Source organism: Macaca thibetana, chromosome 12 (assembly GCF_024542745.1).
Source record: "Macaca thibetana thibetana isolate TM-01 chromosome 12, ASM2454274v1, whole genome shotgun sequence".
In the NCBI taxonomy this organism is placed as follows: domain Eukaryota; kingdom Metazoa; phylum Chordata; class Mammalia; order Primates; family Cercopithecidae; genus Macaca; species Macaca thibetana.
This window is the reverse complement of record NC_065589.1, coordinates 42304637-42322562: the sequence shown is the minus strand read 5'-3', so window position 1 is coordinate 42322562 and position 17926 is coordinate 42304637. Positions and strand designations below refer to the sequence as shown.

General features: G+C 40.9%; 1 protein-coding gene across 1 annotated transcript in view; it reads left to right on the top strand.

Annotated features, from left to right (window-relative positions):
* Window positions 1–17926, top strand: part of LOC126932129 (aldehyde oxidase 1) — an 88304-nt gene that overhangs the window by 33541 nt on the left and 36837 nt on the right. The window contains exons 17-21 of the mRNA XM_050750676.1: window positions 2696–2865; window positions 3165–3291; window positions 5921–6043; window positions 9391–9487; window positions 16997–17121. Of these exons, the coding sequence (XP_050606633.1) occupies window positions 2696–2865; window positions 3165–3291; window positions 5921–6043; window positions 9391–9487; window positions 16997–17121 (642 nt within the window). The remainder of the gene's footprint in view (window positions 1–2695; window positions 2866–3164; window positions 3292–5920; window positions 6044–9390; window positions 9488–16996; window positions 17122–17926) is intronic.

The following is a 17926-nucleotide window of genomic DNA, read 5'->3' as shown; positions in this document are numbered from 1 at the left end:
AGTCCTTTGCCATGAGGACAGGGCAGTGTGAGCTACGTCAAAGGGCTGGAGTGTTGGGACTGCCTCCAATCTGTGCTCATGCCTGAACCCCAATAAGTAAACTTTTCTCTAGTTTTCCTTAGTCCCCTACATTCATGGCCTAATATCTACCTTTATTTAATGGAGCCCTGGAGCAAGGCCTACCTAAATTATTTTTCTCGATAGTCTCCTGCTTTCTAGCTTATAAAGTCAGGATGACTCAACAATAACCGAAAATGAAAAAACAAAAACTTAGTCAATACTCCGTTTTTTGTGCCCTGTATTATACTAACTACAAAATTGAAGTTTACATTTAAGTAAAAGAAATATGAAATTAGAACAATAAATGCTTATCAACAGTGTTTATTTTGCAGCAAGATGGTAAATTTTATATAAAATAGGAATAAGTGCATCCTACACACATGTCTTATACCTAGTTAATTATAGAAATTACACTACTTTCTGTGCATAGTTGTCAGCCACAATTTGGTTGACATTTTACTTCTTGTCATTATGAAATGACAATATTTCATTGCTTATGAAAGCAATATTTTTTTCTTTTCAAATCAATGTTGAACATGTTCTGAAATAACACATGCCACTCTGCTGTTCTCTCCTGATATTCCAGCCCTGCCACCTGCCTGGAGAATCTCTGATCTCTATCTCTACCCAGAGGTTTATTTTTTGAGGCCCTTAAATAGTTGGGTAGTGAGTAGGGAGCACTCTTCTTGAGTTCCTGGATCTGTAGAGGGCACTGGAGAACTGTACATTTCACAGCTGTCTTAAGTAAAGCTCTCATTATAACCAGAGCTCTCCTCCATTTGTGGGATTAGATGAATTAAATCCAAATGTTCAGAAAGGAAAGCAAAACATCTACATGAAAAGGAAATGTGTTAATCAGGGGAATCCAGACAGCTTCTCTTCAGTTCCATAGAGCAAGAGGCTTGGAGCACTTTTATTGGACCAGGGTGGACTTTGAAACAGGAAAACCTGCAGTGAAGAGTGAAATGAAATACCATTTTAGATGGATTCAAGTATCTAACTTATTGTTCATATGTACTGAATAGGCTTTCTCAAACTGCACATTGTGGTAATCAAATACAAAAGAATTTAGCTTTTCTCCCCGCTCAGATGCCTTAAAGGACACTATGTTGGAAATAGGCCTGTTTCTTCTTTTTTCTCCCAGTAAAGATTTTTAACCAGTATGTGTTGGCGACTTGTTTTCTCTTCCCTCTTGCCATGTGATGTGTAGGCTCATCTCAAAGGAAGATCCAGGGCATTGTAAGGCTCATCTCAAAGGAAGATCAAGTGCTTAGGGTGATCCTGTGAATTGCAGGATGGGAAGGGGAGGCATCCATAGCTTTTCCCTGACTGCAACCTGGCCAACATGACTGCATGCCCCTCACCCCCAGGTCTTCCAGAGAAAGCCTCTGGGAGTCTGGCCTCAGTCCCACTACCAAGTGCAATGTGGACACAGTGAGTTACAGACTGGGGTACCCGCCAGGGCTTAGCAGGCCACTCCTCAGCCACAGCCTTCACCCTGGCCTTATGTCTCTTCACTCGTTCTCCTTCTTTCTTCATACCTTCAATTCTTTTCACAATACACACCCAAGTGGGAAAGCCAGAAACTCCCATATTTGAAATACCAGGGCAGACATTATGCTGACTAATCTCTGCTTTGGTTAATGAAACACATTTAAGGTATTTACAGAGCCACCAGCAAGGCATTCTGCTCCAGGGGTCTTTAAGAAAGAGCCACATTAGTGAATCATTGCTCCAACTGCAGGTCCCTTTGGCTTCATTCTCTACTAGAATTGTCTAAGTTAAGAGTTTTGCCAATTGTTTCTTACATTGCCTCACTCAAAATAGAAAAAAAGAAGGCTACTCTGGTTGAAGTAATAACCTCAGTATTTTCTATAAACATAGTCACGATATCACCATACTCTTCTGTAAAATATTATATGTGTCATGCTTATATAAAAACAGTAAGGTCATTTTGATAATAAAATTTAAAGAGATACATACGCATTAGCAAGAGGACATAATTTTATATTATCAAGAAGAAAGATTTAAATTTGTTTACTTACGCAAATGGAATTTCCATTAGAGATGTTTGGGGTCTACATTCTAAAAGGTGAAAAATAAGAACAACATCAGGGATCGACATACCAGTTGGCTTATTGAATTACTGTAGTAGGTTTATTGTCTTGGTGTTATTAATAATGACTTTTTTCTTTTTTTTATGGAGTCTCACTCTCTCTCCCAGGCCGGAGTGCAGTGCTGTGATCTTGGCTCACTGCAACCTCCACCTCCCAGGTTCCAGCCATTCTGCAGCCTCAGCCTCCCGAGTAGCTGGGATTACAGGCATGCGCCACCATACCTGGCTACTTTTTTCTTTTTTTTTTTTTGTATTTTTAGTAGAGATGGGGTTTCACCATGTTGGCCAGGCTTGTCTCAAACTCCTGACCTCAAGTGATCTGCCCACCTTAGCCTCCCAAAGTGCTGGGATTATAGGCATGAGCCACTGTGCCCAGCCCAATAGTGATTTTTCATACCCAATAGTATTCTGGTTTGAGTGTAAATTATATAGCTACCTTCTTATGGGAGATGTGCATAATAATAATTCCTACTTTCTCTATAGAAATGTAAAAGTATATTATGGTTATTTGTTAACCAGCATATGGGCCCAAAGCAGCATCCTGAAGACCCAATTGGCCACCCCATCATGCATCTGTCTGGTGTGAAGCACGCCACAGGGGAGGCCATCTACTGTGATGACATGCCTCCGGTGGACCAGGAACTTTTCTTGACCTTTGTGACTAGTTCAAGAGCTCATGCTAAGATTGTGTAAGTGATAAAGTTCTTACCCAATGGGCGTAAATGATTGTCTTTTCATCTAAGCCACATTAGTGAAAAGTAATGGTGTGAAGAAATAGGCTATTTGTTGGTGATATCCAATGCAGACCAGAGGTGAAATGGGATCGAAATGTAGGATTTACTACAACTTCATTGTCCCAAGAATTTTTTCTCAATTGTCTGGCAGAGACTGTTGGACAGTTCTTACCTCTCTCATATCTTATTCTCCAATTAACCATGTTGTCAGCCTCTATGGCCACTCTCAGAGCTCTGCTGTGTATATCACCTAGGTCTATTGATCTGTCAGAAGCTCTCAGCATGCCCGGTGTGGTGGATGTCATAACAGCAGAACATCTTAGTGACGTCAACTCCTTCTGCTTTTTCACCGAAGCTGAGGAATTTCTGGCGACAGATAAGGTACTGCATTTTTGCTTTCTATTTGAAAAATAACTTTCTCAGTTAATGGTGCTTCATATTTTCTTAACGATATCATCTAATTTGGCACACCATGAAAGACTCCAGTATTCTTAGAATGCTTATTATAAAGGTATATTCTAATATTGAATGAATTCAAATATATTCATTTTCCATGTAAGTGAAGACATTAACTAGTTATGTAAAAGATTATTTGGTATTTTACATTTTCTAATAGTGAGATGGCCTGCTGCTAATGGTATAAATGGATAAATGAAGATGGATTAATGATAACTTTTATATGGAAATCCCTTTCCTGAGAACTCCTTATTATTGTCCCAGTCTCAGCATGGTCAAAGTTCAACTACAAGTTCAAGTGATATCTATACCATGAAGCCTTTTTTCTCATTCTTCAATCCAGAAGTAGTGTTTGTTCTCTCTCTCTTTCTCTCTCAATCTCTCTCTCTGTCTTAATCTCTCTCTCTCTCAACTTACTCTGATTCATTCATATTTTCGTGTGTTAAATGGGCTTTTTATTTTTTATTTTATTTTATTTTATTTTATTTTAAATGGAGTTTCTCTTTGTCACCCAGGCTGGAGTGCAGTGGCATGATCTCGGTTCACTGCAACATCCACCTCCCGGGTTCAAGCAATTCTCCTGCCTTAGCTTCCTGAGTAGCTGGGATTACAGGCACGCACCACCATGCCCGGCTAATTTTTGTATTTTTAGTAGAGAGGGTCTTTGCCATGTTGGCCAGGCTGGTCTCGAACTCCATACCTCAGGTGATCTGCCTGCCTCGGCCTCCCAAAGTGCTGGGTTTACAGGCATGAGCCACCACACTGGGCCTAAATGGGCTTTTTAAAAGTGAGCATCTATGATGTCTGGTCACCATAGTTGAACCAGATATGTATGATCTCTACTCTCATGGAGCTTAAAGTCTAGAGGAGAAAATGAAGTGACCTTTAATGTACTTTCTACCTTGTGTTAAGCTTGTTTATTTTGACGTCTTTTATATTTCCTCTATCTAGTATAAATTCCTTGAGTGAGGACCCATGTCTGATTCATCTGTGTATTCCACACACTGCTTCACACATTGCAGGGTGAATGAGTGGAGGTATAGTGATAACATTGTTGCCTTGTGAAAATTACAAATGATTAAAACTTTGGCTACAGCAAGGACAGCAGTCAGCAGGTTTTCTGCATAACTCAGACTGCTCAGTTCAGTGTTTACCCAAAAGGGCTTCATAATTTGAAACAGTCCCTTCCTCTGGCTCTCCCTGGAAGATATTCCCTGGAAGATATTGTCTGTAGAAATGACAGCTTGATGACTGAGAGTTTGACTCAAGGTTGAAACTCCCCCAAAGCAGGGCTGTGTAGCACTGGCAGAGATGGTGAGAATTTAAGGCCTTTGCATAAATGTTTACTAAACAAGTGAAACTGATCTTGGCTGCATGATAGTATCTGCTCTCTGAGATGTGCTTATGAAGATTATAAGCATCTCAGGGGCCACATCTATGTGCCAGGTCACAGAAGCCAAATCAGGAGACTTTGGAGTGCCATTGTGAATGATTGCCTTTGTTGGTGTAATGCTTTTTAAAACATTCATTTATGGCACTTAATGGCTTTTAAAAATCTTTTCATTGTAGAAATTGTAAGCATACACAAAAATGGGAAAGTACTGTACAATGAACCCCATAGATCCATCAACCAGCTTCAACAGTTATCAACATGTTGCCATTCTTGTTTCATTTTTCTCTCCTTCACTGCCCCCCTCCAAAGAACACACTTTTTTTGTGTGTTCATGCTAGATTTAATGTTTTCAATACCTTTTTTTTCTGATGACAAAACTACTTTATGTTCCTTGTGGAAAAGACACAATAGTTTAAAGTCGATTTTTAAAATGGGTGATTACGTTGAAATTGTGAATCACAGCATAAGGTAGGAGAGAGAACTCAGTAGTCATGGTGACTTCTTCCAGTCCAGACTGATTTTACCTTTCTCAAGGCTTAAGGTTTCTTTTCCCTGTCTAAATTTCTGCTCTGGTCCTTGTGTGAACTCCTGAGTCCAGCTACCCCACCTGCAGGTGAATAATCCCCAGGAAGGGGATGCTGTCTGCTTGGTTGCATCTTGGCTAGGATGCCTTTTCATGAAAAGACAGTTTGTGAGGAGAGATGTGCTCACCAGCAGGCTTCTGTTATCACAGGGGACTCCCCTTCCCAGGTCACCCCCTTTTTCTCTCTGGTTGAGATGAGCTGTGACTTCCTGGTCTCCCTGTCCATAAAGGCAGAGGTTGCATCTCTCAGAACAGCTCTGATTGTCGTGTGACAGCCACACGTCAAGCCATGGGACAGACTGGCCTTCACACAGCCTCATAGGCTTGGCCTGGAGCCTGAGCCTCCTGTCCTCAAGACAGCATGACTCCTGCTCCTCTGATACAGCACAAGGATCTAAACTTCCCCCAGTGCCTGGGGTCAGGAGGCCAGCTGTGGTAACAGTCATGGACAGATGTGGAGGGGTCACATCTAGCCCTAACCCTCATGTGATCTAGTACTAGGAGGGAGGAAGAAAATAAATAAAAGAGAGGACCTGATGCCTGCCCTCCTTGACAACAAAGGTCTTTCTGTGTCGTAGGTGTTCTGTGTGGGTCAGCTTGTCTGTGCCGTGCTTGCTGATTCTGAGGTTCAGGCAAAGCGAGCTGCTAAGCAAGTGAAGATTGTCTATCAAGATTTGGAGCCACTGATCCTAACAATCAAGGTAATGAGTTCCATGGTGGTGCCAGTTGGGAGCCAGAACAAGTATCGGTTAAAATGCTTTTGGCTACTGTAACAGAAAAATGTGGCTTAAAGTGGCCTCCAAAATACAGGGACTTTGTTAACCTCTAAACAGTCTCAGTATTAACAATTTCCCCAAGGACACGGCTTATTTCTGTTGCTCCTCTCTGCTGCCCACGATAGAGGCTCGATTCCTGTGGTCACACAGATGGCCACCAGGACAACCTGGACTTCCTTGTTCACGTTCGAGGAGTAAGAGGAACCCTACTGCCCCAGCATTCCAAGCAAAATCCTGAGATCCAGCCTCTTTAAGCCATTTAGGTGACATATCCATCTCTGAATTAATGACTGGCAGGGGAATGGAGGAGCTGTTGGTTACTTCTAGGGGTCGGAGTTGGGGCCAGATTTCTCTGAAGTAAGTGGGCTACATAGGGGAGTGTAGGAAACTGAAACAAATCTGAGCCCTGTTGGGAAAGGGGAAGGGGAGAGGATGCTGGATGGGAACCAGTGATGTCCAGGAAAGTGGATCCACTCTGTGACTTTGTACCCACCTTCACCCAGGCACACAGTGAGGACCAACAGGATGTTCCATGAAGTGAGTGTCAGAGACACGATTTTTAGATTTTTCAAGAGATAAATTGTATGATGCCTACAGGTATTTTGGCAACTTAAACAAACTGGAGAATTGCATTTTCTCTTGTGATGCTGAGAGAGGAGTTGAAAATGTATAAAGGCTATAAGACTCGTCTCCATGAAATGATAGGGTGTTCTGCGTGCATTCCATTGGTTCTTATAATTTCCTGAATGATGAAAGAATGAACACTGGGGAGGCAGTGTAAATAGATGAGACTCAGTCCATACAGGCTGCATGTGCTCTGGGACACAATATTAGCTTCACAGCACAATGAACACGTTGTTCTCTGGGTGACCAGCATGGCCTGAGGCAGAATTGAGGAAGCGACCTGGGCCGATGAGTGTCTCCAGGAGAACTGGGTGTTGGGGAGTTTCCTGCCATGCTGCTTGATGCTTAGGAACATGGAGTTTGTCTCTGGGAATTTTTCTTACATTTTCAAATAAAAATAAAATCATGTCAAAAAGACAAAAATGTAGAAGTTTAATTGGAGTTGAAGTGTGATTAGGCCTCCTAAATTTTCCTAGCCAGTTTCAAATTCAAACACTCTGTTCCCTTCTCAAGCCCTTTTCATTTACGTGTTGCCTGCTGCTCTTGCTTCCTATATTCCATCCCCCAAAGTTTTGCTGGAGAGTTAGAATTACTTATTAGAAATTATTTACATAATACTTCATCAATGTTTTGTGTATAAATCTTTGCCCAATATCAGGGGCTAAATATCTACTCTTCACTCCCCCTACCTTCCAGTCAAATAAAAGCCCCTATAAGCAAATATAATAGATGCTACTCCCCACGCCCTCATCACTTCAACCAGTAGACTCGTGATTGTCTGCCAGAGAATCCCAGCATCAGATTCAAGTTTTGGCTTTGTGGAAAAGAGTTGCCTCACATTGTGTTCAGAGATTAAGCTCTCAAAGTTTCATCAACTGGATCAGAGTGAGTTTAATCAAAGTTTAGAGGAGGGAAATATGCCCCTCTCCCTATTCATTACAGTTCTTTTATCACTTTCCTGACTAAGAAAAATTCAGAAAATTGGCTCAAAGTTACTCAAAGAGCAACCAGCCAGTAAAGTTGAAAAAGATTAAGCTTTTAAAAATAGGATTTATAAAACCTAGCTTTTTTTTCAACCTGGAATCTCTTTAATCTTGGATTAATAAGAAAAGCACATGAACTGATTCCAATAGGAAGTGTGTTATCAGTCAAAAAAGAACAGAACCAAATTTATCTCTGTTACTATCACAAAGGTTTAATCTGGCTCATGCTTTTCAAGTTTTTAGTAGATTGAATGGGGAAATGATCAAAACTCTTGAATCGAGGGGTAAGGATGATGACCATAATGGAAAAAAATGTGTTCCCTACCGGCATCTGTCATGAATAATAATCATCAACAATAACATGATCATAGCCAGGACCTATACAGAGCTCACTACGTGGTTGACATGGTTCTAGGTCAGTTTCACACATTAACTTACTAAATGCTCACAAAAATCCTATGAGGTAAAAACTATTTTAATCCCCATTCTGATGGGGAAACTAAAAAACAGGGTTACCCAAGGTTACACAGCTAGTCAGTAACAAAAGCAATCAACAAACACTCTGTCAAAGAAGCTGGGCCCCACTGGTGCTATAAACAAACCAACCTAGTGTTTGAATGGGGGAAATGGCAGAATCACAATAGCATATCCCTCTAAGGGGTGTTGTCTAGACACCTACTGGTGGCCAAAAGGAAACAGAGATAAGAGAATCCCCAACTACCAACAGAGTGGAATTTCATGGATGGACAATAACCCACAGTGGATAATGCCAGCAGGAGCTGGCACACCACATTTGCCAGTGGACACATGGATTACTGCAAGATAAATTCTCAGGGATAGCTAAAAACCAACCTATGTTACTGTAACTACATCTCTGGTTATGTGTACCACTGTACCCCTTTACTGGGCACCCAGGGAGAGCCAATGAAGCCAGTGTATAAATGGATTTGTACACCCAGCACCCAGACAGGGCTTGTCTGAAATCTTACTTCAGAGCTAGAGGTCCCAGGTGCTCTACTGCCCCGTGCAAATGAAATGCTCATCCCCACAAAGAAGGAATGTGGGGCTGGCAGGCAGAGCCACCATGATCCCAATCACTAGAGTCTCTTCAACTAGCAATTGTTGAGGGCTTACTATATGCCATATAAGCTCTTCACATGTCTTATTTCATTTTATCTTCACCAACCACGATCCTATTGGAGCTATATGCACACCTGTTACTTCCATTTTACAGACGATGATAAGAGAGGTGAAGTGACAGGCCCACAGTCAAAGCTGGTAAATGGGAAAAATGTGTGCAATGCTGTCTGGGTCCAGAGCCTTGGCTCTGAAGCCCTATGCTATATAGCCTTGGCTACCTGAAATGGCTTGTGATGTGAAGACAATAATCTGCCTGGAAAATACTAGTTTCATTCTGGGATCACTTAGATGCCAGTTTTTTTCTGTGCATATTATTTCTTCGGACTCAGTGGGCACATTTACATTTCCTCACTGGGGAGTCTCTCTGCAGTTGGATTCTTAGCTTGGCTCACCAGGGTCATGGTGAAAGTGCATGGGACCACAAGGTGAAGGGAGAAACAGCCTCTGCTCAGAGGATGTGCAGTGCGGTGTGCCTGCCGCCCTAGGTCTTGCCCAAGCTGCCTCACTCTTCTGTTTTCTCTCTAGGAAGCTATACAACACAACTCCTTCTTCGAGCCAGAAAGGAAACTGGAATATGGAAATGTTGATGAAGCATTTAAAGTGGTTGATCAAATTCTTGAAGGTAAAAAAGTAATATAAGGGTAAGCGACCCTGGAAGCCTTCTAAGCATGTCAGTTTAATGATTCCTTTGCCTTCTGGAAATCATCTGGTAGCCTAGGAGGGTTTTGCTCCTCAGGATCAGGTGGAACAGGCACCTCATTCACAAATGCGTTTCCCTCTGTCTCTGGGGTAGGCGAAGAGCCAATGGGGAGGCAAAACAGGAGGCAAGACCCTGCCCCTGTGCCCGATCCCCCTTCCCTCATCAAGGCTCCAGTTGTTACAGATGTCGTTTCCTTTCCCGTTCACAACCACCCTGCAAGACAGTATTATTATCTCAATCTTATAGGCTGGCAAAGGGAGGCTCAGAGTAATTATGGAGTGTGACCAAGGTCACACAACAGCTACTAAATGACAGAGTCGGCCATTGAATTGATAGGCTTTATTAGGATTTCCAAAGTCCATGTTTGTTCTTCATCCTTTCTCTCATTGATTCTCTCTCTCTTCCTTTCTTGCTTCTCTGCTTTTTCTTCCCTTCCTCTCCCCTTCCCTTTCTCCTTTCTTTCTTCCAGACTTCTTTCCTGCATGTCTGTATGTAATTAAAATTAAATTTGCCTCTTAGAAAATAGTTAATTATAACTTTCCAGTACAATTCCTTAACTTTTGGCTTTGAAATATTTTAAAACTTACATAAAAGTTGCAGAAACATTAAAGAAACTCCCAAATATTTTTCACTCAGATTCCCCAATGATACACACACACTTCTGAGCCATTTGAGAGTAAATTGTAAACACAATGTATGTCTCTTTACTCCTAAATACTCAGCGTTTGTTTCCTAAAAACAGGATGTTGTCTAACATAAACATAGTTATCAAAATCAGAATATTAACACATATACTATTAATCTACACACCTTATTGAAATTTCACCAGTTGTCTCAATAATGTCCTTTATAGCAGAAAAAAAGAGGTTCATCATAAGTCTTAAATAACCCATGCTTTCCCCACCACATTCTGCTGTCATTGCTGCTGTGAAAGCTGTCCTAATGCCTGCCTCACAAGATCTCTGATTTACACAGACATGCTACTGGATGGTTATGGGCAGTCTGTGTCACATCTCAGAGCAGAGAAATCACCTTGCATTGTCTGTCTTTAAGTGAATTTCCAGGACATTGGCCTCTAGTGCATGTTAAAAACTCCCATCTTCTGGGCTAGTCACAGTGACTCATGCCTATAATCCCAGCACTTTGGAAGGCCAAGGTGAGTGGATCACTTGAGGCCAGGAATTCGAGACCAGCCTGGCCAAAATGGCGAAAACCCCTCTCTACTAAAAATACAAAAATTCTGGGTGTGGTGGTGGGTGCCTGTAATCGCAGCTACTCAGGAAGCTGAGGCCCAAGAATTGCTTGAACCCTGGAGGCAGAGGTTGCAGTGAGCCGAGATTACACCACTGTACTCTAGCCTGGGTGACAGGAGACTCCATCTCAAACAAACAAACACAACTCCCATCTTCTTAATTTTTCTCTCCAACCTTGATCACAAAAATAGGAAGAGTCCTAAGACACATCCCATCCTGAGTGCACAGCCAGAGCTGTGTAATATGTCACCAGTCAGCCCAGCTTCTTGAGCCCCAAGCCCATCATGTCTCAACTCTATGGATGTGTTAAACTTGAAGCGTGTTTGGGGCTGACTGGAAATGTCACCTGGAAGCTGTAGGAAAGATACCTAGAACTGTCACCTACCAGTTTTCCTTGGCATTGTGTCTTATTAGCTGTGTGACCTGGTAGGGTACTTCTCAGGGCTCAGTCTCCCTGTTTTAATATTATGTGGATAAAGTAAAAACAATTTCAAACATGAATTATAAAGATTGTAAGAGATAATCACGTGTTCTTGGCATATAGTAACAAATCAATAATTGTGAGCAATGATTATTAGATTCACATGATTTTGTTCTCCTGAAGAGATTGTCTATTAGTGAGATGCGTTGGCAGGTGTTCATTTATCAAACCCAGTGTTTCCAAGATTTTCTCCTTGTAGAAATCACTGAGGATATTTATGAGACCTGGAGATTCCTGTGTCCTTTTTTAGAATTGTAGAGGATCCAAAACAGCCCCAGAATCAGTCTTAACAAGTTTTCCAGGTAATTCTTAGGGCTAGTAAAATGTGGAAAACACTGGAAAGGTAAGTTTGATTTATGGGAATGAAGAGAAAAGGAGGGTACATTTCTATCATGGAGGGTTCCTGGCATGAGCATGTCAGAAATATCAATATTTAGGGGGGTTCCTTGTCTCATGTTTGTTTTTTGACATAATGAGTATTTGTGCAAGAATTCTATTGTTGTATTTTTCCTTGACATCTTCTTTAATTATCTAATTCAATTAGGTGATTGATTTAGTCTGCCTCTTTAATTTTTGTTATTGTTGCATACCCCATTGATAAGTATAAAAATAATATGGGAATATTAAAAAGGATGTTTATACTACTTTTCAGTATAAATGCCAGGTGCAGTGGCTCACTCCTATAATCCCAGAACTTTGGGAGGCCAAGGCAGAACATGTGAGGTCTGAAAGAAAGAAAAAGAAAAAGGAAGCCGGGTGTGGTGGCTCACGCCTGTAATCCCAACACTTTGTGAGGCTGAAGCAAGCAGATTGCTTGAGGCCAGGAGTTTGAGACCAGCCCAGTCAATGTAGCAAGACTCCTTCTATTTTAAAAAAAAAAAAAAAAAAAAAAAGGAAGCCGAGAGTGGTGGCTCATGCCTGTAATTCCAGAATTTTGTGAGACTGAAGCAGGCAGATTGCTTGAGACCAGGAGTTTGAGACCAGCCTGGCAATATGGCAAAACCCTGTCTCCAATAAAAATACAAAAATTAGCCAGGTGTGGTGGCAAACACCTGTAATCCCAGCTACTAGGAAGGCTGAGGCACCAGAATGGCTTGAACCCTGGAGGCGGAGATTGCAGTGAGATGAGATCACGCCACTACACTCCAGCCTAGAGACAGAGTGAGACTGTCAAAGAAAAAAAAAAGATAGAAAGAGAGAGAGAGGGAGGGAAGGAGGGAAGGAGAAAGAAAAGGAAAGACAAGGGAAGGGAAAGACGAGGGAAGGCAAAAGAAAACCAGTTTTTGTCCTTTTGACTCACTAATTTGAATCTAGTTTTTCCTTTGTCTGCTATCGTCATTTGGATTATGAGTTTCTGATTACTTATTTCAATGAGAGGTAATTAGAATTAATTATAGCAACACTTTATCTGTCTTCTAAGAAAATAAGTGTCCCACACTAGGGTCTGTAGGAGTGGGGGTAAGGGGAGGGAGAGCATCAGGAAGAATAGTTAGTGGATGCTAGGTTTAATACCTAAATGATGCGTTCATCTGTGCAGTAAACCATCGTGGCACACGTTTACCTATGAAGCAAACCTGCACATCCTGCACATGTACCCCAGAACTTAAACGTTGAAGGAAAAAAAGAAAGAACATAGGTGTTCCAAGAAAAAAAAATATTTAAAAGATAAAATAAATGGAGCATTACATCAGGTCTTAGAATGTGTTCTTGGAGGGAGTACTATTATTGTTTGCACTTATCTGCTGCGAAGATATATTTCAGCTCTATCTAATCCCGGTGTCATAGCACTGGAGGATTACCATTTTCAAATGAGCCAGCTGAGGCTAGAGAGGCTACCTGATTGACCAGGATCAAATCTAAGAGTTTTCCCAATTCCAAAGTTAGTATTCTTTCCTCTACATTATCCTGCTTCTTATTTATCTCATTAAAATTCTGTTAACTGGGATGTGCTTTATACTGAAGAGCACAGAGGACAATCTGTATAGAAGGATTTGCAAGAGACCCAGGGAGCCCTGAACCTGAGACAACTTTCCCCCACAACCTGCTCCGCTGGGCATGGTACAAATAGATACATTCACATCTTAGTAAATTTGGGACTTTAAGGGCCTCTTATTAAAATGTAAATATGCCTGGAGGAATCACTCCTAAACCCATACTGGGATAACATTTTATCTCAGGGATTAGTTGATCAAATTGGTTTCCAACCTAGAGAGTTGAGAGCAATACCCTAAGGTGAAGAGAGGGCACCATGGTGGGGCGTGTCGGGGTAGGCAGGAAAATATAACAGGTTTCTAAAACTTTGCCTGCTTTACAGATTTAAACAAGTACAGCTCTGTCTAATTTTTTTAGCTCTGTATATTTTAAATAAAGTGAATACCTAACAAAATAAATTCTGAGTGGATAGGCAGAATCAATAATACTGCAAGCTTGAATTTGAGCCTAGTGACAATGACATGGGTCTTTAGACAATTTGGTAAAAGCTTAAATTGAAGTGAAGATCTGAACTTGTGAAATTTTAATGATTATATTTTATAAGTGAAGCAGAATCTATTCATTTTTCTGCACTCTTTTTTAAACTCAGATTTTTGATAAGATAGGAAGTCCAGATTACAATTTAAAACATTTCATTGGGAATCCTCAAACAATTTGCAAATCACTACTACTGAGTAAATTTTTAATTTTTAAAAGTTCTGCCTTCCATTAACATGATGGCCAGTAATAATTGTATTCTGTTTGCTCCCTCTGCTTTTTATTCTTTTCCCCACCTTCCTATGGGTTGCCTGAATATTTGCTTAGGATTTCATTTTGATTAATCTATAGTATTTTTTAGTATATCTCCTTGTACAATTTTTTTAGTGGTAGCTCTAGATAGTTTACACACACATATACACATGCATATATATAATAAAATTTATATACATATAAAATATTTACATATATGAAATATCAGAGTCTGGTTTCAACATTTTACAAGTTGAAGTGTAGAAGTCTTACCTCCCTTTACATCCCTCTCCTTTTTATAATATAATTGATAATTCTATTTATTTATTCTACATACATTTATAATCACATGAAGTAATGTTATAATTTTGCTTCAAATACAATTTAGGAAACCCAAGAGGAGAAAAGAAGTCTATTGTGTTTACTGGTATTTTTATTCTTTCTGTTGTTCTTTCTTCCTTCCTGATATTTTAACATTTCTTCATTTAAAAAAAAATATCCTTTTCTGTCTGTTTTAAAAACTTCCCTCAGCCATTATTTCAGGGTAAATCCGTTTAAATCAAATTCTTAGTTTTCCTTCATCTGAAAATGTCTTGATTTCCCTTTCATTGTTGAAAGATACTTTTGCTGGATATAGAACTCTGAGTTGACAGGTATTTTCACACTAGAATTTTTTTTTTTTTTTTTTTTTTAAGACGGAGTCTCACTCTGTCGCCCAGTCTGGAGTGCAGTGGCCGGATCTCAGCTCACTGCAAGCTCCGCCTCCCGGGTTTACGCCATTCTCCTGCCTCAGCCTCCTGAGTAGCTGGGACTACAGGCGCCCGCCACCTCGCCCGGCTAGTTTTTTGTATTTTTTAGTAGAGACGGGGTTTCACTGTGTTAGCCAGGATGGTCTCAATCTCCTGACCTCGTGATCCGCCCGTCTCGGCCTCCCAAAGTGCTGGGATTACAGGCTTGAGCCACCGCGCCCGGCCTAGAAAAATTTTTATCACTTCTTCTGGCCTCCATGGTTCCTGAAGAGAAATCTGCTGTCTTTAAAAGTGCTTTTCTTCTTCTTCTTCTTTTTTTTTTTTTTTTTTTTTTTTTTTTTTTTTTTTTTGAGATGGAGTCTCACTCTGTCGCCCAGGCTGTAGTACAGTGGCACGATATCAGCTCACTGCAACCTCTGCCTCCCGGGTTCAAACTACTCTCCTGTCTCAGCCTCCTGAGTAGCTGGGATTACAGGCACCCACCACCATGCCTGGCTGATTTTTGTATTTTTAGTAGAGACAGGGTTTCACCACGAAAGTGCTTTTCTCTTATAGGTGAAGTAGTGTTTCTTTCTCATAGTTTTCAAGATGGTGCTTTTGTCCTTAGTTTTCTGAAGTTTGACTATGATGTGTCTTGGAGTGTATTTCTTTGAATTTATTCTATTTGGGATCACTCAGCTTCTTGAATCTGTAGATTTGTGTCTTTTGTGAATTTAGGGAAATTTTTAGCCATTATTTTTCAAATACTTGAGACTTCAATGGCACAAATGTTAGCTCTTTTGTTATAGCCAATGGGTTCCTGAGGTGTTGTTCATTTTCTTCCAGTCTATTTTTTTCTGCTTTTCAGATTGGCCAATTTCTATTGTTCTGTATTCTTGTACATTAATCATTTCCTCTGTTCTCCCTATTCTGTTGCTGAGCCCTCCCTTGAACTTTTGAAATTTTTGCTGTATTTCTTAATTCTAAAATTTATATTTGTTTTTTCTTTTTATACTATTTATTTGCTGAGGTTTCTATTTTTTCATTTGTTTCAAGTGTTTGTGTAATTGTTTATTAAAGCATTTTTATTACAGCTGCTTTAAAGTCCTTGTCAGATAATTCCAACATTTGTGTCATCTCAGTGTTGGCATCTGTTGATTGTCTTTTCTCATTGAAGTTGGGATTTTCTTGGTTCCTGGTATGAATGATATTTGATTGTATCCTAGACATTTTAGATATTATGTAACGAAACTTTAGATCTTATTTGAATCTTCTATTTTATAATAATATTCTGTTTCACTGGACTACTTTAACCTTTTGCTGATGGGGAAGAAGGGGGTGATGCCTTGTTACTGCTAGGTAGGGGTTGTAAGTCCGGGTTCTCCATGTGGCGTCCACTGACAGCACCCCAACAGAGAGGCTGGGACACCTCATTGCAGCCTGACAGAGGTGGAACTATAGATATCCTACTCAACCTTTACAGTAGGGGTAGGTCTGCAGTTTTTTTCTATGATGTTTGCCTGGAGTAGAGTGCTTATTGTCTAAGTTTTTTGCTTTCTGGTCTTCCCCTTTTCTGGTCCTTTGGTTAGGGAGAGTGGCTTTTCTTGAAGATTTTGTGTGTGTGTGTGTGTGTGTGTGTGTGTGTGTCTTTGCCTGTTGGTGTTTTTTGATTGCTGGCTTCTGCGGAACTAAGTCTGGGATGTCTGAGGCAAACAACAACAACAAAACTCACTGAACTCACTGCTGTGTCTTTCCTTGGGTCCTGAAGTCCCTAGCTGGTCTGCCTTCTCTCCACCTTTCAGAGTCTTCTTATGTTTGTTTTATAAATAATGCTCAGGGTTGTTATCTGTACTTAACAGGAGGTACAGAGAGCAGTATATCTACTCCCACTTGTCCTAGAGCTGGAAGCCTCCACATTCTCACATTCCTACTCCTCTGCTAATAGCGCTGGCTCCTTATGACCTACTGAATCAAGACCCCTCTGCTTTTGGTCCTAGAAAGTCATACACCTTTCTCTAGGACTCTGTGACCTAGATATTGGCAGACACAAAAGATTCTCCTACAGAACTTTACTTCAAATCTGCAAGGAGACTGAAAGCTAAACATTGTTTGTTACACTTCACTGTGCAGCCTGCTCCCCCAGCAGAAGCACTGTCAGTGGAATTTCTGCATAATGGGATGACACCTGGGGGACACTACCTGTTTCTTCTGACTGCTTCCTTGACTTTCATGTATTTTCCTGTAACAGGTGAAATACATATGGGAGGTCAAGAACATTTTTATATGGAAACCCAAAGCATGCTTGTTGTTCCCAAGGGAGAGGATCAAGAAATGGATGTCTACGTGTCTACACAGTTTCCTAAATATATACAGGTAACATGGGGCCATTGTGGAGAGGACATGGCTAAATGATTTCCGGCCAGTGAAATATATCAAGAACAATTAGAGATGAAAGTATATTTGGGTGGTTGAGGTGGGGAGATCGCTTGAACCCAGGAGCTCAAGGCTTCAGTGACCTATGATCACCCACTGCACTCCAGCCCGGGAGACAGTGAGACCCTGTCTCTAACACAAAACAAACAAAACAAAACAAAAAATGTTATTTCTTCAGGGACTGAAGAAATATTGAGTACTAATAGCCATATTGATTTGGGTATTAATAGTCATATGAGTTCAATGCTTTTAAAAGAGTGTTATTAAAGTGGGAGCCTTTTGTTTGTGGATTGTAGCTTTAAAACCAGTTATGGAATCAGCAGATCTCTTGCTCAGCTCTTGGAACCACTGTTAAGAACACAGGAGAAGGCCGGGCGCGGTGGCTCACGCCTGTAATCCCAGCACTTTGGGAGGCCGAGGCGGGCGGATCACAAGGTCAGGAGATCGAGACCACGGTGAAACCCCATCTCTACTAAAAATACAAAAAATTAGCCGGGCGCGGTTGTGGGCGCCTGTAGTCCCAGCTACTCGGGAGGCTGAGGCAGGAGAATGGCGTGAACCCGGGAGGCAGAGCTTGCAGTGAGCCGAGATCGCGCCACTGCACTCCAGCCTGGGTGACAGAGCGAGACACCGTCTCAAAAAAAAAAAAAAAAAAAAAAAAAAAAAAAAAAAAAAAAGAACACAGGAGAAGAAAGAGCAAGACCTGCTCTCCAAAGTCTATGGTGCCTAACTCACATGAAACAGG